We start from the raw sequence: 26,870 nt of genomic DNA on the forward strand, positions 1-26,870 counted from the left end.
CCATGGCTTCTGATGCAGCTGCCAGCAGTAGAGACACTCTAGTCCTGTCCCTGTGCCTTGAATAAGCAAGTTTCCTGTAAGTAAAACCACCTTTTCTTCTGGTGCCTGCACTAAAACAGGGAGAGTGGAAGCACAGAAGTAGTCTACACATTGTTTTTGAAAACTGTACCATTTATTAAAGTGCAACCTGGGGGCATGGTCTTACAGCAGTGTCCCATTAGCAGAGGGAAAAATGTACATACCCCTTCACTTGAACTGAATATTGAACAATGAAGCTGGAAAGAACTTTCTTGTCAAGGTGGAAACACTTTTATTAACCAAATGGCACAAGAAGCTTTCGACAGTTTTCCCCAAAGGGCTGCACTTGCACGTTGGAAGAACAGCAGTGTGACGAGTTCCTGGGATAATGGGTGACCTGAGGACCAGTCAGGGTCTCTTCCCCCAGGCAGGCCTCTTGAGAACAGAATCCAAAATCCCTGCAAGTCTATCACTATTTGCTTACACCCAGCAGAAGAGATCCCCTAACCTGCAGCTTCAGAGCCAGTCCCATTAGTCTTTACTACTTAACAAATCAAGTGGCATTCTTTTGGTCTGAGTGGGTTTTTAGGTTTACAGTTGAATAAAAGCATATCCTGCAAGTTAAAACTGAGGGCAAAGCCCCTAAAGGTACAGCAGTAAGATGCATCCTCTGCAGTTTGTTGTGTCCACATTGATAGTGTCCCTTGCCTGCCCTGCAGATACTGCAGGGAGATCAAAAGCAGCTTCCACTGGAAGCCAACAGGAGTTCCCTCACTTCTACAGCATCACCACAGACCTCTAGCTTGGAGGAAGCAAGTCAGCCTACCCAAGAGACTGAGAGAGGGTCAGCTCTAAGTAGGAAAAAAAAAAGTGATAAAGTTATTTAACTGAAGGAGGTGGAGCTGAGTGATGTGTTGTGGTTCCTCTGGACTTAACACTACTGACCCTTGCAAGCCAAGTCCTGGTCAGGTACCTTCACTGTACCAGACACAAACTGAATTCTGTTGCCTAGACCTGCTCCCTCTGGGCCTGAGAGCTTGCTCTACCTGAGTCAAGTAGTGCTAGCTTAAATTTTATAAACACCCCCCCTTCCATTTTTTTTTTATGGCAATACAGATCTTGCACTCTTAAGCACAGGTACATCCATTAAGTCAAAGAAATACTGTTCTTGCAACCTTCCTGATGCTGAAATTAAGCAGTCCAAGCCACAGCTTTTGCCCTCATTAGGTAGAGCAGATATTGTGCCTCACACCCCTCCATCTTTCACAGAATCACCGAGGTTTGGAAAAGACCTTCTGAGATCAACTCCAGTCCATGACCAAACACCACCTTGCCAACCAGACCATGGCACTGAGTGCCACATCCAGTCTTTTAAATCAGTCACCTCCAGGGACAGTGACTCCACCAGCTCCCTGTAGCCCATTCCAATGTCCATTCACCCTTTTTGTGAAGAACTTTCCAATGTCCATTCACCCTTTTTGTGAAGAACTTCCCAAAATCCAAGCTAAACCTCTCCTGGCACAGAGCTTAAGGCTGTGTCCTGTTGCTGTTGCCTTGAAGAGCCTGATCCCCTCCTGGCTACTCCCTCCTTTCAGGTACTTGTGGAGTGACGAGCCCTGAGCCTCCTCCTCTCCAGGCTGAGCACTCCCTGCTCCCTCAGCTGCTCCTTACAGGATTTGTGTTCCAGACCCCTCACCAGCCTTGCTGCTCTTCTCTGGACCCACTCCAGCCCCTCAACATCCCTCCTGAGCTGAGTGGCCCAGGACTGGGCACAGCACTCAAAATGTGACCTCACCAGTGCCAGGTACAGGGCAAGAATCGCTGCCCTGCTCCTGCTGGCCACACCATTCCTGATCCAGGCCAGGAGCCATTGGCCTTCCTGGCCACCTGGGCACTCTGCTGGCTCATGTCCAGCTGTTGTCAGTCATGACCCAGGTCCCTTCCTGCCTGGCCACTGTCCAGCCACTCTGTCCCCAGCCTGCAGCACTGCAGGGGTTGTGCCCGAAGTGTAGGACCTGGCACTTGGTTTTGTTGAACCTCCTATGACTGACCTCAGATTATGGATCCAGCCTGTGCAAGTCCCTCCCAGAACCTTCCTATCCTCCAGAAGACAAACACTTGCACCCAACTTGGTGTCCTCTGCAAATCTGCTAATGTTCAACTCAATGCCTTCATCCAGATCATCAATAAAGATACTAACCAGGAATTTTTCACTGGGAAACACTTTCTCCCATTGTGCTCCAACAAGAGCAGACACAGAGCCCAAAATATGACATTCTGCTGAAGCCCTGGGCTTTCTGATGCCTGTAGGCATCACACCTGTAGGCATCACACAGCCACGTGCACCTCTCCACTCCCCCATTTCACAACAAAAGATTGTAGTAATTACACTCTGAAACTGTAACAGGAACCTGCTCTGGCTTAGTGACTGCAGAGCCAGAAGCATTTCTAGTTTTTCCCAGAATAGCAACATCTACTTTACTAGGGCTTTGCCAGTACTGCCATAACACTGTAACTGACAATGAATATAGGGAAGGGTCTTATGACCTCAGATTATTTTATCTTCTACAATCATTAAAATGAAAGAAGACCAAACTTCAGCAGCTTGCTTGTTTAGTACTAATTAAACTTTTCATTTGTGACCACTAGAAAGCATTGATTAGTTTAAAAATCCAGTCCAAAGTTTTAGCCTAGCTGTGATCAGGGGTAAGGGGGAAGGAAGGAAATTGGACTCTGGCAGCAAAACTTGTCCTGTGTAAGAGCACTCAGCACTGCAGCTTCCACCTGGCACTTGAGCTGCAGCTGCCTGAGCACAGCCAGAGTGAAAAATGAAGCCCTCACAAACAGCAAGGATGGATTCCTGGTAGTGCTGACTTGCCCCACAGCTCAAGGGCCTCAGGAGCCCACCAGGCTCCACCCAGCACACAGGAGCTGGCTGGGACGGGGCCCTGCATCTGCACTTTGGGCTTTTGGGCAACACAGGAATTCTGTCTTTGCTCTCAGCCTCTTGTTCCTACAGTGCCAGCTGAAAAAAGTCCTTGCCCAGCTCCCAGCCACAATGCCCAGCTAAGCACAGCTTAGAATTAAGCACAGCTGAATTAAGTTGCACCTTACCTTGAAAACCTTTCCCTTGACAGCTCCTTATTGAGCATGCTGCCCACTGCAGTTCCTTAAGTATTCCCCACTTTTTTCACAGATCCAGCCCTCTGCTGTTTTAGCATCTCAGCTTTAGGGTATGCTAAGGATAAAGTGAAGACAGAATGGGTCTAAGGTAGATATTTTGGTAAAGTACAGGCCACTAGAGGACAGATATTGAGGCACTTCTGAGAAGGGGATGAGCAACACAAGTGGAAGTAATTCTATATGCCCTTTTGCAAGTGTATAGCTCCTGCCTTCCCTCTGCCAGCTAGGAGAGATCCACTACAGAGAGGCTGCATCACTCCTTTTAGGGTAACTGGAGCCTGCAGTTTAAGGTTACTGTAATATATTTGCAGATAGAGGGGAAGAAAACTTCCATTTTCTAATTCTCACCTCTTAAGAGAGCAGCCTCTCACTCAGATCTGTAGGAACACTGCCATCTGAGCTTAACCCCCTTTGGTGACTTCCACACGGCCCAGCCCTGACCACAGGACTCCAAATTTTGCAGAATTCAAACCCACAGCTGACCTTTTTAACTAGTGGAGTGCTCCCAGAGGAAGGAGACTCATACAATAAATTTTCTGAACATGTGGTCAGTTCAAATTCTTGCTGACTTGCCAAATCTAAAGGACCCCAGAAGGAAAAGAATATTATAAACAAAGGACCAAGTAACCAAAACATACAGTGCAACTGATGCTCCATGAAATGCAGCAACACACCAGATACTCAAGGCTTCTGCCTGACCATGAAAATGCCTGACAGTCATTTATTTTCCTTACTACTGCTGCCACCTTCTCACTGCTGTGCATGGATGCTTTTTATTTCATGCCCCACTCGGCTCCTTGTGGCAATAAGTTTTTAACTTCTTCCCTTGCCAGCTTGGATTTATTCTTGTTTGTCCTCTACCCATCTCCACACTACTACTGAAACAACCCCATCCATCCACAGAGAAGATGAAGTAACACCAGCTCCACCCTCCCCCCTTGGTACACAAGTTATGCAGTGTCCTCAGACTCCATCTCTGCCTCAGAGTAACCTGCTGGGTGCCTAGAGGTGGGGCTGTACCAAAAGCAGGTTCATTGCCTTCAGGAAGGAGGGGATGTAAGTTCAGAACACTTTGTGCCCAGAGAGGAACCCAAAGCCATCAGCAAAGCAGCAGGAGAGCAGCCCTGCCCCAACCTGACCAAGCAATAAATAAAGCTGCCCTTGCCACCTCAGAGACTGTACCACACCCTGATAACCACGACATGTGAAATGAAGCAAAGCTGTTCCTGCATGTCCATGACAGACAGAGATGAAGAGACCTCTCCTCCACGTGGGGGAAGCTCCTGCAAGGGGCCAGGAGGGGGAACTGCCCTGGTGGGAAGGCAGACACCAGAGAGCCCCTGTGGCATGAGGAGGTCCCAATGACCCCTTCTGGGGACACAGCACAGCAATGAGTACCAGCAGGGCACCAGAAAATGGCAAAAAAAAAATCAATTCCACTTTCAAATGTGATAAAAGATTTGGGTTTTTTTTTTCTGATAAGGCAAACCTGCTATGTTTTGTACATGGAAGAGCAATCAATGATCAACAGTACAATCCAGAACTCCAGCGCTCTCAAGTTCAGTCCACAGCTGCAGTATACACACAACCCTTCCTCTTAATAGTCAACTTCACACACACACAGTTCAAAATCCAATAAGTTTTCTAGAAAATCCATTTCACAAAAGCTTACACAAAAATAGTTCCTCAGAATCTGACACAATCTGACTAACTTTCCAGCATCCTGGGATAGGAAAATGCAGCAAGAATATCCTAAAATAGAGAATATGCTAAGATCTCTTCATTCTGAGATCCCTTAAGAAACAGGCTCATCAAGAGATGTACTCTGGATATGGTTATTTAGAAATAAAAGTACCTTGTCTTTGTGCTTTGCGAAGACTCCCCCATAAGCTCATGTTTTGTTTTTTACATTACCACAAGTTCCCTTTCACCTTCCTCCATCTGGTCTAAGCCACAGTGCCAGCACCAACCCTCAGAGATCCATCAGTCCTGCCTGGGAAGCCCAAGGTGTTGCCCACAGAGCTGCAGCTGGACAAGGACAGACACACAATGTGCTGAAAGAGGGACACTTGCGGCTGGATCCCACTAAGGAGCAGGGCAGTACTCAAAAGGCTTCTCTCCACGCACACCTCAAGTGGTGTGACTGCAGGAAGGGGGATTTCCTTTTTTTGCCAAAGTTAATTGCTCATGATTTGTGAACCTGTAAGTGAGGTAATTACAGATTCACAGTCGCAAAAGAAGTCGCACCGAACAGCACTCCGGGCCAGGTCAGGAACAAGCAGATAGAGATGTTTAATGCTCTTTTGCTCAACTACTAGAATCCATTGCTTTATATATCTGGGATTCTGCCACAGGCAAGACCAAGTTAGGACTAAATACACTCTGTGCTTAACTTGGGAAAGACAATGCAGACTGCAGCGTGACACAGGACAGCAGAGCATTTAATATCTGAATTGCACTTGAGGCACTGGCCTTGCTTCCACACGGGTTTGCTGTATTTTTGCTGAATATACCCCAGATATCAGAGTAGGGATCCCAAGGGCACCGTGTCCAGCATCAATTTCGTACCTCTGGTAACTGAAGGGTTTGCAGTAAAGTGGGCTGGGCAGGAGCAGAGCAAATGGATTCTCAAACCAGCAAATAGCAGTGTCCCTCCCACCCTCCTGGGCAGCACCTCTGCCCCAGCAACACCAGGATGCTCAGAGATAATACAGCTATAGAGAGGCAGCATCTTCACAGGATGGGGCTCCAGTAAACGTTAGGGGCCAAAACCAGTGTGAGCCAAGAGGTAAGAATAAGCACTGTCCCACTGGGGCTTAGGAGGAACCTGGAAGGTTATGAGGAGCAGTGCTGTACCTGAGAGGAAGCTGAGACAAAAGGGACACCAGCCTCTCGCTACAGGACTCAGGTTGACTAATGTTTGTTAGGAGGGGCTCGGGGGCGCAACGGGAAGTGACAAGACAGCACAGCTGCAATAGCGATCAATCTGAGAAGCCAGAATCTCCAGGGGCTGGCAGCAGCTGGCTCTCCCCTTCCCCTGGGGATTTTTTGTTCCAGTTCCTAGAGTATGAGCACCCCTTTCTTCAGCACCTGCACTTTAAGTTCTTAAATTTGCAGATTTTTTTTGTTTTTTTTTTTTAAAAATACCCCCGTACTTTAATCACGAAAAACCAGTCCCCGCCCCGATTCTACTAAAAACATGATTGTCCGTAGCTGGAGGCTTATTGAACAACCTCACCTCATCACCACTGAGTTACTCAAATGTCCAATTAAACAGCAGGCAGCTCAACCTTTAGGTAACACAACTACAAAAATTGGATGTGCTCTCTTCTCTCCTCCCTCCTCCTCAAGAGAGCTCTGTTACTTTTTCCTAAGCGCCAGCGCTACTCCGACTGCCACGGCCAATATAGCGACCGCGGCAGCCCCGCCGTACAGCAGTATAGATTTCCCTTCTGGCAACAGGATAGGCTTCTCCTCTGCAGCTGAGGATTTCTCTTCTATTTCTTCCAAATGGCCCTCTTTCCCCGCTTTTTTTTCCCCTGGAAGCAGTATTTTCTCAGGTTCTGGTGCAGCCTTTTCTTCTGATGGGGCTAACTTTGGGACAGGTTTACTTAACACGGGGATTTCAGGTTCAACAAGCTCTTCAGCTGCTTTTCCCTTTTCCTCCTGTTTTGTACGCAGAAGTGCAGAGGGATGTGCTTTTTCAGCAGCAGCAATTTCAGGAGGTTTTATTTCCTGTAAAGAAGCAGAGGTTTCTGGAAAGGCTGCCTGTATGGTCTCTGCAGCACCAGTTGGCACCACTGCTTCCTCAATCCCCTCTGGTATCTCTTCCTTCTCCACGTGAACAATGTCAGAGTTGGAAGAGTTGTTCTCACTCCTCTCTTCAGCCCCTCCGTTGCTGTCCAGGCTTTTGACCTCTTCAGGATCCATGGCCACCTGCTGCCAGGACTCAGGTCCCAGGGACACTGGCAGGCTCTCCGTGTGCCAGCTCTGACTGGCTGACAGGGAGACGGGCAGGCCCTCTGACTGCCACGACGTGGTCACCGTGGGCGACTCCGGGGGGCTCACCTGCCCTGAGTTGTCACTGGTCAGGATGTAGATGTCATTGCTGTCCTCTGCAATGAGCCCGGGATACTCTTCCTCTTCGGATTCCAAAGTGAAGACTGTTCCCTAGAAAAAAGGAGGATACAACACGTGAATGATTCCTTCAGTGTTCCCTCCTGTATGGGACAGAACAGAACAGGACACCTGGAAACTTGATCAGCTGGAAGAAAGATGAGAGGGCCTCTGCAGGAGCAGCAGCTGCCTGACCCACATTTCAGTAGAGATTACAGGACCCAGCTGGTCCAGCTGACGTGTCGAGAGAATGGAACCCCTCACATGAGCTTTGCTGGGAGCTCCTCCTTTCCCTAATTTTATCACCATGACATCACCAAAATGCACCACATGGTCATTATTAACCTGACAAGACACTGAAGTCTGAAACCAAACTGCAATGGAACAAAGAAAAAGAAAGCAAACACAAGTACACAATCCCAGCTGAATACCACTCCCCACTCCTTTCTGTGCAAGTGCTCTCTATTGCTTGTCCATTTTCATCTAACAGCATTCCTCTGATATTGATTTTATCCCATTTCCATTGCTATGTGAAGTATGAATTTCTACTTTGTACCAACAAGTTGGAATCTACAGTAATTCTAGTATTTTACTACAATTTTAGCTATTCTTCAACAAGTTCACTTTCAAAAACTGCCATTGTAACTTTGGCTGCACAACTGAAGTTGAAACGAACAACCAAGCACAGACACCCAGACATGGTGACAGGGTTTGCTTGCTTTTATTTAGCTAGGAAAAATCTGTAGGCATCCTAAAAATTTGACAATAGGTTTCAGCTGGAGAAACTGCAAGTGTTAAATACAGATTCCCTGCAATCAGCCCAGTTCATGTCCTGGGCTCTATGTTCCATGGCCTGGGATATCCCTTTGGCCAGCTCAGGCCAGCTGCCCTGGCCATGCTCCCTCCCAGCCTCCTGTGCCTCTCCTCACTGGCACAGCATGAGACACTGAGAAGATTGTACACTCACTCCTTTGGCCAGCAAGTTTTGCCCTGGATGTTGTTAAGTAGGAAATACTTTCACTGGAATATAAGCCACTAACAGACACCTACAATCAAAGTAAATTTTTTATTTCCACAGGTGATACAGACTCAGAAAAACTGCAATTAAATAACAAAATATTTAGTGGTAAAACCTGCAGTCTCATGAACCTCTGTACTATCCTCCTCTCTGTTCAGCTCTCCACTCCCACAGATCAGGATGAATTTATCTCCTGTCCACACCACATCACAACACACTAGACCATGCCTGTGGTATGACATTAGAAGAAAGAACAGGGACACACACCACTGATAGCAGCTCTGCTCTTAACATTCCAGTGGAAGTGCACACATGCACTGACTCACTCAGCATAAGGCATATACAAAAATATTCCAAAACCACACTATGCTGCTGAGGATTTGTGAGCTCTGGTGATTGTACAAAAAAAAAAAAAAAAACCACCAACAAGAGCTACACTGAGATGGCCTGAATTCCCTTGAAGTCACACCCTGTGCACTGGTGAAAGCCAAGAGGCTTTGAGCCATGACTCAGCAGCCCACAGAGGGGAGAATGGAGCCATCTGTAGTCGTGGGGACAGAGATTGCCCTGAAATTACAACCATGCTGACACTTCTAAATACATACTCTCACTGGAGATTTGCTTCTCACAAAATACAGGCAAGATCTGGGCACAGCCAGAGGGTAACATGCAGGATAAACTGCTTTGGAGAGGGTAAGGAAATGAAGGGATGGTTACACAAGGAACATGGGCCATCCTCCTAGTTTCAAATACCTTGTTAATAAGTGTAGCAACACTACACCACAGCCTGCCTTCAGCAGGAGGGCCAAAGGGACTCAAGAGTTTTATTGTTCCTTTTCTCCTGCAAACTGTGCTGACCTCAAAAGAGTTATCAGCTGCTGGCTCCCTATAAATCAGAGCCTTATGCAGCCTGGCTGATTCCTTTCTGTCTTTACAGACAATTTACCTTCCGTGTCAGTGCCTCAGGGCCACAACTCCCCAGGCTTGGACAGACACATCTCCCTGGCTGGGAAGGCTGGGGCAGAGCTGACACACTGGCAATTCCAGCACTTTTTCGTTAAAAGCTCATGAAGCTTTAATTGAAAATCCAGACAGTAATAGGCATTATTTAGGATACATGATTAATATTTCTTGAGCTGAATTAAGATTTAATATGTAAAGTCAAGCGGATAAAGCTGGGATTTTGTGCTGGTTCAGTTGAGGTTTGCACTTTGGTGGGTTTTTTTTTTTTTTAAAGCAGCTGCGATAAAAACTGAATGACATTTAGGACAATTCTCTTGATTCATCCACAGATGTGACCCAGAAGCAAAGCTCCAACAGGCAGATTATTTCAGGACAGGCTGGAACATGTGGAAGGATTTTTAATAACCTGAGGAGGCCTTACATAAGCCCTACACTTTAGATTTAATAGTAAGTAAGGAATGTATGTAAGCATTTCTTTATCTGCTTTGTTTATTGTAAGTAGACAGTATACTGCTTCAAACCAGAAACATCAGGGTTGCTCTTTTTCATATTTGCAGTTGCAAACTTGCAAACTTGGGAGTACTTTTCCTCCTCCAGCATGTTCAGAGAACCACATCAGGTGTGGTAGAGAAGCTGGAGTCCCTCGCTGCAGTTCCTGCCACTCCTGATCCCAACCACTACCACTTGAGGGAAGAGTTGGCACACCTTAGGAGACAGAGAACTGCACATTCCCCTGCTTGGTTAGAACACAGCAAGAAAGGCCACATCCCATGAGGCAGTCCTGGGGAAAAGATGAGCTACAGAATTCAATCACTGTCCTCAGCCTATGGGGTTTGACCCAGGAATGCTCCACAATCCACAAGTTCCACTTCTACAAGTGACAGGAAGCACTGTGAACAAATGTGGCACACCTGCCCTCAGGAGAGGCTACAGTATGGTGAGCCACACTGGACAGCAGCAAGACAGTAACAAAATAATGAAAAAAAAGTCTCAAAGATCCTACAATAATATAGTACAGAACTGTTACTTAAAAACACCTGTTAACTTTCAATTACGATTTAAAGACAGCAAACATAACAAAACCTCCCCCAAAACATAGAAACTGACTCTTATGTTGTCTATATTATCTTTCATAGTTTTCCAATATGTCTGTTATTAAGTGTATACAAACAAACAGGCTCATTACCTATAGTATATATTTGGCAAACAGGAAAACCTTTAACTACACATAAGGAAAAAAAAAAATCCTTATTTACCAAAACAATAATTTCAGCATGATTTATGCAAAGCTGCTTCTGGTGCCAAGAGATACTCAAATCAAAATTCTGAATGTCTCAAAGATAAAAGCAACTCTTTTCTCTACAAAAAATAGTAGGAGTAGTAACACACATTGCATCTGTAATAGAGATGAGATTAGAACAGGAGATCCCCATTAAGGTGTCCAACAGAGCATTTGCTGCATCTTAGAGCAGACTTTGAATGTCTGGAAAATGCAACAGAGCTGTGTCTAACTGCTGTTGAAGCTTCTTCTAGGGTTTGGTCTTAAGTGTTCTTAAAAGCTCAACTGGTCTCTCTGGTTCAGTTCCTAAAGTAGAAACAAGCATGGATATGGATAGGCAGCTCACACAAAACTCATTTCTGAAGACACAAAAAACCCCACCTGAAAAATACACAGCCCAGTAAGCCACCTTTACCCCCCAGATCCTGATTTTGTCCAACACAGGCAAAAATTCTGTACAGGTCAGAGAGAGCCACCAGAGGAAAAAACCTCCATGTTCCCTGAGCTTCAACCCCTCAACATGAAACTGAACAGAGCCACATAAAATCCCTGAGAAAAAGAGTATCCTGAGGTTCAAGAGGAAATGCTTGCAGAACACAGTGTCCCAGGAGAGCAATCTTGGCTATGATAAAAATTTCGAACACTCAACTCAGCTAGGAAGTTTCTGAGGTGAGGGCACTGACTATCTTGTAACATAACCCATCCCAGACAGAAATGAGGTTCCCAAGGTGCTTGGACAGTGCTCTCAGGCACACAGTGTGGTTCAGGGCTTGGACTCAGGGATCCTTGGGGGTCCCTTCCAACTCAGGACACTCTATGCTACCTTCCCCATACCAACAGTGTCACAGCAACGAGCACTGGGAACCCATCAAATGCATTTGTGCTAAAATCCAGAAACAAGAGGCAAGAACTGGCCTATGTCCAGGGATCCTAAGACATCTCCCACAGGGAAATAAGCAAACTTCCCACAGCAACAAGCTGGGAATGTGCTTGCTGCATTCATTATCTGTAGCTGTGGCAGAGAAGCAGCTGTGTGCTGGGGCAGGGTTGCCTGTGCCCAGGAATGGCTTCACTCCCACCTGGGTGTGCTCAGGCTGTGGCTCCATGTGTTCCTGTTTCCATGCCCAGCCCAGTTATACCAAACCTTTTCAGATCTTCGTGGAAGTCAGATCTGACAGTATCACCCAGCTAATCCTTCAGAGAAATGCATTATAAAGGAGCTTCTGACAACACTCAGATACAGAACAAAATATTTTAAAATATAAAGAAGTCCCAAAAAGCCCTCAGGCGCTTACTGTGCCTCTCTGCTCATCCCTCTGAAACTGTCAAGATAGGTGGAGCCAAGAAAAAGGGAGCAGAGTTCTTACAAATAGGATTGCACTTTTTATTAAGGAAAAGAAGGTCGAGTGAACCACATCAAAGCACTCTGATATTGCAGCCACTGCTCTCATTCCCTTCAAGGAATGCAGAAATGATCCTCTTCCATCCCTGCCTCCTGCCTTCCAACACAACCTCTACAACCTGCAGAAAGCCAGCATCAAAGCAACACCCTTTAGGTTTCAGTCTTATGGGTTTAAAATTAGGTAAATTCAGTTATTTATAGACCACTTCTTCAGATTTGAAGTTGTTGGAAGGGAAAAGAGAAAGGAGATCTAGTTGCTTCTTTACTATTTAACATCCTTCTTCAGCCACAGTGCCTAAAAATTTTAAAAATCTGTTACTGTACCAAAAAAGTTACATATAAATAAAAGTGGACCATTCACTGCAGTATTCCAAACATCAAGCAGAATTATTTTGAAAGGAAAACTCCTTTCTAAGACTCCTCTAACTAGACTGCCTTTTCTTGCATCTCTGCCACATTAAACTTACTTGTCCCTTCTCCAGCAGAGCACATCTCTATTTCTGCATTGTCATTCCCAGGGCAGACACCTGGACTGCTGCAGATTTTCATCTTGGGAAGCACAAACTGACTACCTCACCTCCCGAGGATAACAATTGCCTCTTTACTCTCTTTCTCCTCCTGATTGTCAACACTCTGTAATATGTGCATTATTCAATCACCAGCAGCAAAGAAAACAACTAAACCAGCTGCAAAGCCCAAGACAAAACACTGGAGACACAGAGAGAACAGCTCCTCTGAGGCTGAGATAGGAAACGGTAAACACTATGGAAATTTTAAGCAAATTTACTTTTACCCCTTCAACATGGGCAGTTAACTAGTTAAATGCAAATCCAGGTCTGAACTCCATGAGACAAGACCCTTGGGAAGGTAGAGACAATTTCTGCCACGGGTCACAATGTAACTCCCAGGCTGAGAAGAAAGGTTTTATTAATTGCACTCTGATAAACAGGTTCAAACAAGGGGAAAGCAGAGGGGCTGGTAACAGGAAGGGGAACCAGAGAGAAAAAAAAAGGCAGCTAGTTTCTAAGAAAACTTACACTCTTTCCTCCTTATAGACATTCCCAGGTATTTCTAAAAAGATGCAATCTAACCATGGAAAACAGGATCTGCAGAACTTGAGAAGAAATAAATTATTTGGGAAGGGTTGGGAAAGGAAGAGGGGAAAAAATCCTTACCAATAGACTGGTCTTACTGTGCACTTTTCCAGGAGACCAAGAATTGCTTCTGATGCAGCAGCATCCAGCCCTGGAGAAGTCAGAGGGAGCAAGAAGGCAGGGGAGGTAGGAGGAGAGAAGGGAGGGGAGAGGAGAAAGGGGAGGGGAGAAGAGAAAAGGGGTGGGGAAAAGAGGAAAGGGGAGGGGAGAGCATGCTCTACACACTGTGTGTCTGTAGAGCCCTGACTGCTTTTGGGAAAGGAAAGAAAAGAACAAAGCTACTTGTAAATCCAGCTGGGTATTGTTTTGCAATGGCTCGAGATGGAAAAGGAAGGTCTGAGTAGGACCAGTGGACCCACTAGTCAGGAGGAAGAAATGTGTGTCCCCCATGTGTCTGTTTGGAGAACCTGGAAAGCCCAGCATGCTTTTTGCTCCAAAAGAGAGGTCATGCTAAAACTTAGGAGTCAAACAGGTAAATGCAAGAGTTGCAGCCAAACCCATCAGAGCAATTAGTGAAAGAGGGAACATAAAACTATGCCAGCCATTCCCTCACCAATCCACCAGTACATTCCAGTCCCACAGTGTCATCAAAAGTTAGCTGAATTACAATTTTAGTGCCTGAAGGGAGAATGGGAGGGGAACACTCACTGTTTCAACACACCATCTCAGCACCATATCTCTGTGGGACTGGCATGAAAAATAAAAAAGCAACTTCTCATCCTCCAGGATATCAAATTTCTCATTTCCCAGAAGCCATGCCAATTTCTTGAAACCTGCTGCATAGCTACCCAATTTGTAAACCTTTACTCCCTTGAGCTGGAAATTTTGCTTCTGGTTAGCTGTGTACCATCCTCAGTCAGATGCTTTCCTGGACCCAGAAGCCTCCTGAGCTCACAGGAGAGCCTCAAGTCTTGCACACATGCAGAACCCTGGGAGCTCTTCCAGCTGCACTGTGGCTGCAGAGAATGATGCAGCAAATGGATGACACAGCTCTGTGGGATTCTGACTCCACAGATCTGCAGTGAGGCACAGGAAGGGCTCAGCTGACCCCTTACCTTTGACTGGCTACACCCCTCTTGGCAAAGGTTGACTTCAATCCAAAAATTGAGGAAGATCCCAAATGTGCCAAGGGATGAGACAGCACCAGAGACACTACAGAGCTTTTCAGGTCTGCCCTGAAAAGCTGGCTCCTGTGAAGCTCTCCTCTGCTCCAGATCCACAGAAAACCAGACAGGCTATTCCTGCATTTCACTTTTAAGCAATCTCACTCTCAGCTGCTGCAGGAAAGACCTAACTTCATACAGCTCCAAAATAACACAAAAATGGAACCTCTTACTGTCACAGCACCATGAGTCACCGGAGACTCCCAGGTTTACACATTGCCCTTATGGCTCAAGCAAATTACTGTCAACTTGATCCAGCACACAGAGCCCCCGTGGCTCAGTGTGCTTATCTCAGAAAATTCAAACACGCCAACACTTCCCTGTGGCTACCAGCCTGACAGGCTCTTCCTGGCCCTTCTCAGAACACAACCACTCCCATCCTGGCCCCATGCCCTGCTCCCAGCACTGCCATCCCATAGACTGGGAACAAACCCAGAAATGCACCACAGGGTGAAAATGAACCTTTTCCTCACAGGAAGGAAAAAATAAAATATAACCATACATTCCCCTTCCTCCACAAAAAGCCACATGCCCAGTAGGTCCCCAAGCCCATGCCCAGAGCAACTCACAAAGATTAGTGCAGCTACATTAATTCATCTGGAAAGGATTTTCATCACCTAGTTTCTTTCCTCGCCTCTTGTGCTGTTTCAAAAATAGCTCTGCCTTGTTTGCTGCCCTGCCTGTGTCAGTCTGATTTTCTGCCTGGCTGGATGTGCACAGACAGGCTGGGAGCTCACTGGACACCCCCACCCTGATCTGTCCATCCCTGCACAGCCAGCCAGACACCAAGCACAGCCGTGCTGGAAAGCTGCTTCTTTTCAGAAGCTTTGAGCTCTATGAAGTGTGTTTACAGCAGGCCTCAAAAAGGGGCTGGAGAACACAGCACAGCCCTTCTGGAGGTCAAAAAACAAGGCAGAAAAGCACAGCAGTACTAACATTGATCTGTGTAAAAGCTGCAAGTAAGGGCCTGCCCTGGGATGAAAATACTTTTGAGATATGAGTGCATTTATCAAATGACCCAAGGTCACTTGGCTGTGTGCTGTTAGTGCTTCTGTCCATTAAAGACAAACAATCCCTCCCATGGGCCTTGAGAACTGCTCTCCACAACTGCCAGGAAGGGAACAGGTAAAGAAGGTGCAGATGTGCAGGAATTCTGGAACAAGCTACTCTTCCAAAAAACCCCTCAGGTAAACTCTTGAAATATGAGAAGCTTCTGAAAGAGATTTTTCCTACTAGTACTTTTTTATCACTGGGTTTTCCTGAACAGCTTTTCTTTTTAGAATAAATCAGCTTGCTGGAGCCATTTCACAAATCCCAGATTAATTCCATTCAAATCTGGCATTATTCCCAAACCCAGTAATCCTAGGCTCAGCCTTCAAGACCCAGCTCATCAGCTGTGAGCTGCGTTTCTGAAGGATTTCTAAATGAAACTTTCTCAGCATGCCATGACTCAGGAACACTGCTTACCATGAATTAATGATTTCTACAAGGAAAAATGCAGCACAAAGAAATCCTGATTGCTTATTCTATGCATGTTCCTCTACAGCTATAAACTCTAACATGCCTTAGCTATCTTATCACTTATAACAAAAATTAATTAGTACCTATTGACATTTCTGTATGAAGTGCTCGCCAATTACCTATCTGCTAAGAAACTCTCTGAAATTTAAGAGGAGGAAAAAACCCAAATTCCAGCAGTCACCAGAGGATGAAGATACCATTAAAAAGAGGAGCTTTTTGGGCATATAACCTCTTGTTACAGGTTTCTGCTTCCAAATGCAGTGCTCCATGTATATTAACAGGGCAGCACAAAGCTCACCATACTGCAAGAAATTAGCACCTTAACACACACTGTATGAAAATTAATTGTTATCTGACACCTAAGGACCTCTTCAATTTCAACAGCATTGTCAAACCACCACAAGCATCCAACAAACCATGCAAAAACTGGAACAGACTGCCTGGGGAAATTGTGGAGTCCAATAACTCAGGTCTTTAATATCAACATCAGAAATGAATGCCTGAAAGTCAGTTCTGCCTTGGGGCAGAGAAGAGAAAGAGATGACTGCCCAAGATCCCTTTCTGCTCCTGACCTCCTGAGCATTTTTAAAATTTTTTTTTCTGAGTCATTCCTCCTTGCATCTGCTTACTTCTAGCAACCCCTCTTAGCTTTCACTCCTACTAGGATCACACTTAGAAATGAGGTCTTCTTACCCATCCTCCTTGTTCAATGATATAATCTGCAGAATAATCTTCTAGATATGTCACCCCAAAGTTCACAAGGGCACTCAGTGGTTCCTGGCCCCGTCTGGTCAGCTCCATCAGAAATTGTTGTAACAGAACCAGGGGCACCAAGACCTTCAAAAAAAAAAAGAAAAAAAAGAGAGTGTGAATAAATAAATACAGAAAGCATTATCAATACTACTTTGCAGCTAGAGCAGAATTCATGTGTCCACAGAAAAGGTCTGAGTCTTCAAGTCCAAATGTACTAGGGACTATACACTTCATTTCTGAGAAGACACAAGGCAAACACACAATAAAATGCACTAAAAAGGAAGCACTTAATCTGCTAAGCAAAAACCCACAGTCTAATTGAGTTAGACTAAGAGAAATTCACATTTAGAATTAATCTAAGAGAATTTCACAGAACACCACTGCAGTGTTTTCTTAAACCCCACTTTTTTCCCAGCACAGGGTTCAGGTAGAGAAGCAGAACAGGTCCAGAACTTGCTACCCCAGAAGTGAAAAGACACAACATGATAAACAGCTTAAAGGGATATGCATCCAAATGCAAACAGCAAACTCATACACATTCTTGAACAGGGACACTGCACTAGACAGTCTCTTTAGAGGTTCACACTTAGCTTTGAGGCAGGACAGAAACAAACACCTCCACCCAGCAGCATAGCATTACAAACACGTTTAAAATGACAAGCACAAAGCCCTTTCCATGTCAAACTCTCCCTCTGATACCAAATTTAACACAGAGAGATCTTCCTCCCTCATTTCCTACTCCCATTCCTCTTTAGAAACCTCTAAACTGAATGTTCAGCCTTAACCTAAATTGCTCTGGAAGATGCAAGACTGTGAATCCACCTCCTTCACATTATACAGTTCTAGACACTTCCTTCTGACATTATGTTTTTGTTTATCTAACCAACATGCAGTTGAACTTTTAAACTCTAAATTTATTCTCACAGAGCATGCAAGTGGCCCTCTGGGCTTCGTTCATATGCAGCACCTCGCCAAGGTCGGGAAGCTGGCATGAACTGCAGTCATTAGCATCTGAAAAAGCTTTATTATGACACAAGAGAAAAATATTTGTTTTACTGCATTTTAATTGAGTCAACTGTACTGCACATCTATTCACTGTGCAGACTGGAATGCTGTTTCCCAGCTGCACAAGGGACATGAAGGCTCTGCTACTGCTCATACTCAACTCCTAATGCCTCCTTCGCTCTCCAGTCTCTTCCCCCATCAGCCTGGTTCTCCTTTCTGTAAATATCCTGCACTGCTATTACCAGAAATCACACCTTAGTGTGCAAAGCTGGAGGAAGATGAATAGGCAAGTAAGCTGAAATTGAGATTTGTATTAAATTCATGGTGGCATCACACTGAGATTGACTACTAAAACCAGATAGGGCCTAAAAATGCCCATAATCTGATAAATTTAAGATGCTCCAGCTGATTAACAAAGGAGTACAAGAGTGTGGCAAACAGGTTATGTCACAGACAGAGAAATTATAAAAGAATTTTATAAAAGAATTTAGAATATATTTATTATTTATTGTATTTAGAATATATTATAAAAGAATTTAGCCCAGCAGGTCTCATAAGATCAGGCCTGTTCTGCTAAATTAATAGTTGGCCTGTCACTTCTAGGTGCAGCTGAGTACTTTGCAAGTTCCCATGCAAAAACAATCTTGGTATGAGTAGTTTGTTAACACAACAACCAATTCTAGGGGAGAAAAACAACTAGCACCTGCATAAACATGAAATCTGTCATGAGAGTCAGTGAAGAAAATATGTAAACAATTCAAGAATAGAGAGATTTGACAGAGAAGTAAAATATCTCTTACTGACCAATGGCAAGAAAGCTGCTAACGAATTAAAGTTGCACAGAAGGCCTCTAAAAACTGTATAAAATGAGTTGTGTGAGTAAAGAATTGGCTTTTCCTGCATTAAGAACATGGAGTCTCAGCTGACTTCTTACAACAAGGTTATAGTAGTGTTGATCTGTGCTGAACAGTTAACACTGGTAACTGTTAACACTTCACTAGGGATGTGTCATGGTGCCAGAAGTTTAGAAGTGTTTGAATTTTAAAAGTGTTGGGGTTTTTGAGGTTCTTACAATTAACTTCAACTCAGAGGCAGAAGAGGTGCAAGATCACAGTGCACAGATATAAGGAACAGGTCAAGATGAGGTGTCAAGAGGAATCAAAAAAACTCAAGCTCAAAGCTAGGGATCTTTCAGAGGCTTTGGGCACACCCACATAACTCTACAGCAGCATGAACATTGAGATCTCAAAATATTTCACATTTAATGAGGCTGAAGGCAAAAGAAACAAAAGCAAGGAAGGGCTGCTTGGGAAATGAAGGGAGGTAAAATGCTGGCATAGTGGATATGATTGTTGCCTTCTTCCTTTGCCAGCTTGATGCCAAATCTACCCATTCACCCCAAATTCAGCAAGCCTCTTCAGGGCTCAGAGTGAGGGACCAAACTCAAACTCCAACATCCAGTCCCACACAGACCAACAAACACCACCCAGCTTTCTCTTCCTGCTGAAATTCTGACACTCCTGCCCCTGAGACCAGCAGGAACAGGAGAGGCTGGCCCTAAATTCACAAAAAAAATCACCTCACAGTACTTCCATGGATGTTAACACCATCTTTGTGTACAGAAGAGCAGCTGTGTGAACAGTGGTGAGATTTAACTAGAACAAAGTAAAAATACAGCCTCTGCAATTCAAAGCAACTGCAACTCCCTCCACCAGCATGCCTGGGAAGGAATGCTAGGGGCTATTTATATTTTGACTGAAGAAAAACACACAGAGAAAAAAGTTGGCAGGAGAAAACTTCTAGGGAATCATTATAAAACCCACTTTGCTATCAGAAGATAGCTGATTGTGTAAATGAAACTCTTGTGTCCACTACACTATTGCAATCCCATTGTACAATGTTACAAATTTAAATGTACACAAAAAAGAGACAAAGAAAGTTCAGAGGAAGCTGTATTTTTTTGAGGAAACTAGATTCAAAATTATTGCAGTTCTGTGTACCTTTTGACTATTTCAACTTAAAATTAACCCAATTCTTCACATGATTATTTCTTAGATTTTTGTTGCACTATTCTTTGCCCCCCTTAATCAGTAAGAATGGGACACTGAGATAACTGCTACCCTACTCACCAGTTCAACTGGCTCTCAATACCAGTATCTGTTGTCCTTTCAGATGATGCACAACAGTGGGATCATACATTCTGGATATATGTATTTAATCAGTTTTAAGCAAAGAGCATAAAAACTCAGCAGTGCAGTATTTAAAAATACATCATTTTATTACAGAAATTCAATTTGCCCTGTCTGAGGTGGTTTGGAGTTTTTTTTTAAATGAGAGCCTTATTTCAAATAGAAGATGAAGACCCTTGTCCTTTCCAGAATTCAACATGAACGTGTTTTTGTAACTGCGTCTTCAGAGTAAAAATTAAGCTGAGCTGAGATGGCTGGAAAGGTATCCAGATTTCTTCTGTTACAAAACACAATTCTGATTAAAATGATATAGGAAATTAAAAGGAAATGAAACCAACACAAATGTACTTCATCTCCTCAAAACAAAGATTATTGAAGGAACTGCTGGGCATTCCTGGAGCTCCAAGCTACCAGAAAAACAATACAAACAGATGCTGTGCTGGGGTACAGAACTTCCCCTCTGGTTTGCTTTTATGGCATTTTCATATGGACTGTGTGTTTTGCAGCAGCAAATGTTACAGGCAAGCAGAGTTGATGACAGAGATGTTCTGGATGATGCTCTCCACCACAACTGATGGGGACTGAAATCCTGAGCCCCAGGAGCTGCAGGAATGCAGCAGCAAAGGAGGCTGGATCAGAAAGCCCCAAATGCAGCCCACTTATCCAGCCAGGAGGATTCATCCATCTTCAGGAGGTGGGGACACAAAGCCCATTGACCTGAGAAGCCCCATGCACCTCCTCCCTTGCCAGCTGAGCCACAATGCCTGGTTTTATGCTTGGCTTTAGCTTTCACCAGCTGAAAAGTGAAATGTGCTAGCTTAAGCCACCTTCTTGATAATCAGATTTCATGGTTGTTTAAACCAAAATGCTGTGAATCACAAGATGACAAATTGAAAGAGCACACACATAAAGCAATGATAATTGCTGGAGCCATGGGCAGTAACTTGTCATGCAATGTTTATTAAACTGCTGTACAAGGGCCCACACCCTTGGTTAGATGAACAGTTTCTGAAGGAAGCAGGGAAATCTAGTCAGGAAAAAGTTTTTCTTGAAAAAAAAATGCAAAGGGGGGGAAAAAGTTTCAGACTACATTTAAAGAAAAAGACTACATTTTAACACAAATTGTGACTACATTTTCAAGTAGTTATTTCATTCTTTCTTTCTTTTTTGATGCCCATTGAACCCATCAGAGAATGATTACAGTGATGAATTCGAATGATTAATGAAAGATGAATCTTGGAAGAGTAATCTACTCATTCTACATTATAAGTAATTTAAGATAATTCATTTACAGATTTGCATTTTGTTTAAAAAAGATGATTCCTATCATTTGACATAACTACTCTTGAAATCAGGTAGGAACACCATCCCTATGTTTTCTGAACAATTTAAATATCATGAAGATACTGTCAATTTTTTTTTTCACCATGTTCAGCCCTCTTTTCTACATTTATTTTAAACCTGACATTGGAGCAGAGAAAGAGTAGAGAAGTTTTATGAAAAAACCATCTCAGATTTCATTCCAAAACTGCTGCACGAATTAACCTCTCTTGGGAATTAAAAAAAAATAAGTCAAGCAACATGTCTAACTTTCCATTTTACCAAACTAAAGGAAAGTTGACCTAACACTTCCATTCAGCAACTTCTAGCTAAATTATCTATAAAACTACCTACTATGTGCACATCTGCCACTCTGAGAGTGCCATTTATTTCATACTAAAACCAAGTTCTTTCTATTTCTGGCCCTCTGTGAAGAAAAGCAGCAGCTAGTACAAACAATACGGACATCAAGGAGACACAAGACATATCCAAGGACACATCCAAGTGCAAGAGACTGATGTGGTACCTTGCTCCACCCACTGGCATGAGCAGATGCCTCCTGCGTGCGCTCCCGATACTCCTGATATGTCACCGGCCTGCAGAAGTTAAACCAACACTGAAAGTTATAAAAGGAAACAAAAGAACATGAATAAAAGAAAGTTCTCAGTTTCCAGAGAACAAAATATTTGCACATGTACTACAGCAAGTCATTTTCAAGAGCTACCAAGTCTTGTGGTTCAGGACATAAAACACCAGCACCAGACAGGGTCAGGAAGGCATCACCTTTCTTCCACTTGTACACTTTGATGTAACTGGTGAATTTCCTAATAATTTGATACTCTACAACTTAAAAGACATTAGATAAGTAGGTTGTCTGATATGCTAGAACATTTCTAAGCTCTTGCATATGTTTTTTTATAATCTAGGATTTTAAAGAGAAAATTCGACTAAGAAATTCATACCTGAGCTGGAGGCCAATGCAGAGTAAAATGCTATGGACTAATACAGACTGTTTGACTATATTAACATGTCAGAGTTGAAACCTTTATTTGCAAGAAACAGCACTTTTGATCACAAAACCCCTTCATACTTCAGTAGATACCTCTATTCTAGATTTATCACATCTCTACCTCTCTGAATTGGGATGATGAAATTCCTCTCTTCCAATGCTCTTTCCTCCAAGATCATTTGGCAGCTAAGAGTCAACAGCAGCAAAGGCTTTCAGCCAAGTATCAGCAGAAGATGCACTGCTTCAAAAGCAACTGTCAGCCCAGACCATTACAAAAGGCAAGTTCAAACTTCAGTTTCATGGAAACAGTGGTAACTGGCATTGCAGAGAAAATTGCTTATTGAACTCCAGGAACTTGTCAGGATCTAAGAGCCTACTGTACCCTAACACTTGTTTATATGCCTATCAGAGGGCAGGAAAATAAAAGCCAAGTTAATAAGTATTGCATGAAATAGCACTACTCTAGCAACAGGGGAAAAAGAACTGAGTTAAAGCACAGTGGGGAAAACATAATTTAGGTTTGTCATTTTAAGGGCATTCTCTTGACTTCCTTGGCACATTAATTCTTTAAAACCAAATCTAAATCAATCAGTGGGATGAGCAGGAACAGCAGGAACAGCTGCAGGAAGGATATTATCAAGAGATTAAACAGTAACTCTAGTTTGCCTTAGAAAAAGGCAACACGGTTTCACAGGCATTTCTGACTTTATGTATGTACATGCATAAACAAAAAATTACTTAGAAAGCAAATATTTTCCTATAGAAAACCTAGAAAGCCTAGAACATCAGAATATCAACAAACTAGAACCCCTTAAATGCGTGGCTGCATTTATGCAACTCTTCCTAAAGCAGCACCTTCCAGCTCTCTACCAACACATTTTGGAGGTCACTCAGAAAAGCCTCAAGTAGTTCATGTAGATCCAATTAATTGCAGGCCCATCATTTATAACAGAAAACCAAGCAACCACAACAATTGTACCAATTTGCAAAGACATTAATTAAGGTACTAGCACGTCAACTGCAATGTGCTATTTACACAATAAGCTTAAGCTGGCAGGACAGATGTTAAGGCCCCAAGGTTAGCCCAGGGGCCCACATCTGCTTCAGATGTGCACCTGAAGGGTGGTCACAAGGTTTGTAATACCATCCTCTCCAGGAGACTCTCCCTCTCATCAAGGGCCAGACCACAAACAAACCTTCAGCTCCACTCTCTAAGGCTAAGGACATTAATGTGGCTACAACCCAGCATTAATGAAACTGGCAATGGCAGCAACTCAAACTGCTTGAAGCAGCCTCAAAAATTCAGCAACAAAAGCTTAGAAAAATTTTAGAACTTACATTGCTGCAAAGGGCAAATACCACAAAGAAGTATTTGCACATTACATTGCAAAACAAAACAAAACACCCAGCCAGAAAAAGGAAGATTGAAAAAGAAAGAAATGCAATACAAGATGCAGTCCCAACTTTAGCATTTCAGCAGCAGCCATAGTGCAAATGGAAACACCTTTGAAAAAGCAAATGGAAACTCACTTGCTAAGCAAGCTCTGCAGTGCTTTGTGCAGATGTTCCTTCAATTCCTGGGACACTTTCTCCCCCAGATGAGCCAGGCAATCTTCTATTGAGCTCTCTGGGTTGGCAGGGCTGAACACTGGGGAAGTGTGGCAGTCAAACCCTGTAGTGGTAAATGCTGAGAGAAGAAGGTACACAAAATCAAACAGATTCACAGAAGAACATCAACGGACTCAGATTTCTTATCCCAGCAGTTTACACAGTTTACATAAGGGATGAAAAAAATCACAGCTCTGTAGTCAAAGCATACAATGAACAAATCATAGTAAAATTGTCCAAATACATTCTGAAAGTGCTACTTACAAGGCAGAGATGACTTTGAGCTACATTTCCCCACCAGCTCTTGTTTTACAATTGCATCCTAAGCAGCAAGTTTGCTGAATGTGCAGCTATTCTCCCATTTTAAGCTGATGCCAACCCTGGCATCTTCTCATAGTGAACTGATCCTCACATGGACATCTCTGCAGCAGTACTAGAGTATCAGTTTTTTAAATATTATTTTGTTCATATAACCTTTCCCTTCTCAGTTTAAAACTTCTAAGAAAGCTCCATATGAAAGAACTTAAACAGCTCTAGAGTGTTTCTATTTCAGATTTCTGATTTGCAACACACATACAAAGCAAAAATGGGCTTGAAATCATTCCTTGCTGGGAGTCCTATAAAAGCCACATCTCCAGGTCAAAGCATATCACAAAAAATAAACCTGGTGGAAGGGAGAAATCTGAAGGTTTAAGTGCACACTCCCTTATTATTAGCTCCCAAGGACTTCTGCCATCAAGTGCAGCAGCTTAAGGGTTGCTTACTTTTCATTATTTATAGTAGACTATTAAATCTCATCCAGTTGTTTGCTTTGGCCAGGCTCCACCACTCCAAATGGTAACGTTTAACTATTTTACTCCATGTGGCAATGTGTACAAATCTTGTGGGGGGAGGAGGATAAAGAGATTCAAGGCATTCAAAAATCTCTTTAACTGGAGTACCTGTTACAAATTAACCACCATTACAGTGCATAGAGATTATGGATTGAAACTGGAAAACCTGAAGAGCACCTTCCAAGATTTCTTCATCAAGACGTTTTAGCTCCTCCTCAATTTCTATTTTAATCTTCTCCAAAGCCTCTTTCTCCAGAGCATGTTGTGCCATAAGCTGTTGTTGAGTCCCTGAAAGAAACCAGAGAAATCATTCAAATATTTTAATTTCATGTTTCAAACAAGGTAGAAAATGGAAGATGGTATTGAAATATTAAGTATAAAGGAATTTGAGGTGAACACTGGATTTCAGACAGCAGCAAGTATGATCCCTCCAGAGGACTTACTACAAAAGTTTTATTACACGAACCCAGAAACAGATAAATTTCCAGGTCTATTCAAGGTAGAATTGGTGCTTCAAATAAAAATCAAATAATGAAAAATAAAATAAAAAAAAAGAACTGCAAAGCTACAAACAGGATACAGAGGAACTTTAACAGCAACATCTTCCATTTAAGACCAGAAGCAAACCAAGGCACATCAACAATCAGCCATCACACCTAATGAATTTACTATCAAACTACACCAAAACAAAGCAGACCAGCATAAGCTTGATTTTTAGCAGCAAAATATAAAATTTATATTGATGCCTACAAAATCTACAACATTCTCAGAGCAACTATGCAATGACATCAATGGAGAATCCTGAAACCTGTGAACTGTGCATCATTTCCCTGGCCATGAGGAGTCCACAGGCCACAGCTGAACCCACACTGAGTTCACAAGCAAGACTAGAAGCCAAGGACCTCACAATTGTGAGTCAGGTGTCAATTCTCCTCTCTTAACCAAGAAATTGAGGAATTTGAAATGGCTACATATCCCCAGAACTCCCATGTCATGGTTTGGGATCACAAATATGTTTTCCATGTGCTGACTCTAGATACTGGTAACAGAAGTTGTTTCAGCCATATCAGTCAGGGTTACACAGACTCTCAGTCATCTTAATCATTATTCTGTACCAAGAGACACAAAACTGTTTCCAAATAAACCCAGGTATTCAGGACATCTGAATTTCTCACCCTTTCTGCACCTACACCCAGGGCTACAGTTCTACCCAGACATCCAGACAATGTTCTGCTCTACAGACATTCTTCACTCAGTGAAGAAAACAAAAAGGGAAAGGATTTGTATCTGTAATGTTGGTGCCATCTGACTCAATTTCCTCCTCATCACTTTCACTTCACACCCAGATCTTCAGGTAAGTCCTGTAACAGCCAGGGGAGCTTTCTGGCACATCTTTTTTCATTCCTGGGTTGGAGGCACTAAATCATAATTTGGTGGTCTCGTGAATGACAGCTTTGTGGCCTGTTTCCTTTGGTTTGGTTTTCTGCTGGAACTCACTTTAAGTGTTGTCTTGCCTTCCCTTCTCTTCCACAATGGACACATATAATCACTAAATTTCATAAAAGGGTGTGTGAAAACTGTAAAAGCACTGAACACACACAGATGTGTGGTTAACTACACACTAGTGAAGTACACTGTGCATTTTCTGTGATTAAAAATACACTAGACAATAAGCTTTCAAGGTCTCCTACAACTGAAAAAGATGTTAAAAATCCACATATCAACCCACTGAACATGTGTTAATGCTTAAAAACTCAGCACAAAGATCCCTCTAAACCAATGTATGCTTAAGTCAGTATAAAATGTTTTCATATATTTCTGTGACCAGTCACTTTAATTCCATTTGACTTAACCACACATGTTCAGAATAACTTTACTTAGCTTCTTAAATCCCTTCCCAAGTAGCATCTCTGCCACGCTGAGTAATAAATTCCAGAGAGGAGCAAGCTGTTCCTCCTTTTGGTTAATGCCCTGTCAGGAGTCCCTGCTCTGGAGTCAAGTGCAACAAGTGTGTGCAAGTTCAGCCCTTGTGTGAACCTGTGCTTTCCCTGAGCCTGGAAGGACAGAGGAGCAGCCATTCTCACAGGAATAATGTGACAATGATCACCCCTGACAAGCTGTCATACCTGATAAGAAGTCACCCAGAAAATGGAAGGAAGAGAAATTCCACTGCTGCCAGTGTACAAAAGAGCTGTTTAGATAATCAGCACTGCACTCCATGGTTTCCATCTCCCAACACCCACAACTTTGCAGCAGCTGCTGATTCTGAGAGCACCTGACTATTCAGCCATGCCAAAACATCAAAACCCCACCCCTCCCACAGCAGTGACTTTGCA

At 43.4% G+C, this 26,870-nt stretch overlaps 1 protein-coding gene across 3 annotated transcripts in view; it reads right to left on the reverse strand.

Annotated features, from left to right (window-relative positions):
* Positions 1-150: 150 nt before the first annotated feature.
* The window catches only part of BCL2L13 (BCL2 like 13), a 39,216-nt gene continuing 12,496 nt past the window's right edge, over positions 151-26,870 (reverse strand). For 2 of the 3 annotated variants that reach the window (XM_054630827.2, XM_054630828.2), the window contains 5 exons: positions 24,712-24,822; positions 23,624-23,780; positions 21,611-21,680; positions 16,511-16,654; positions 151-7,371 (listed from right to left, as the gene is read on the reverse strand). In XM_054630827.2, coding sequence (XP_054486802.2) covers positions 6,562-7,371; positions 16,511-16,654; positions 21,611-21,680; positions 23,624-23,780; positions 24,712-24,822 — 1,292 coding nt within the window. In that variant the 3' untranslated portion in view covers positions 151-6,561. Of the gene's footprint in view, positions 7,372-16,510; positions 16,655-21,610; positions 21,681-23,623; positions 23,781-24,642; positions 24,823-26,870 lie in introns of those variants that run through there. The other variant, XM_054630831.2, reaches the window with a different exon arrangement.

The sequence above is a fragment of the Agelaius phoeniceus genome, chromosome 5 (genome assembly GCF_051311805.1).
Source record: "Agelaius phoeniceus isolate bAgePho1 chromosome 5, bAgePho1.hap1, whole genome shotgun sequence".
Classification (NCBI taxonomy): Eukaryota; Metazoa; Chordata; class Aves; order Passeriformes; family Icteridae; genus Agelaius; species Agelaius phoeniceus.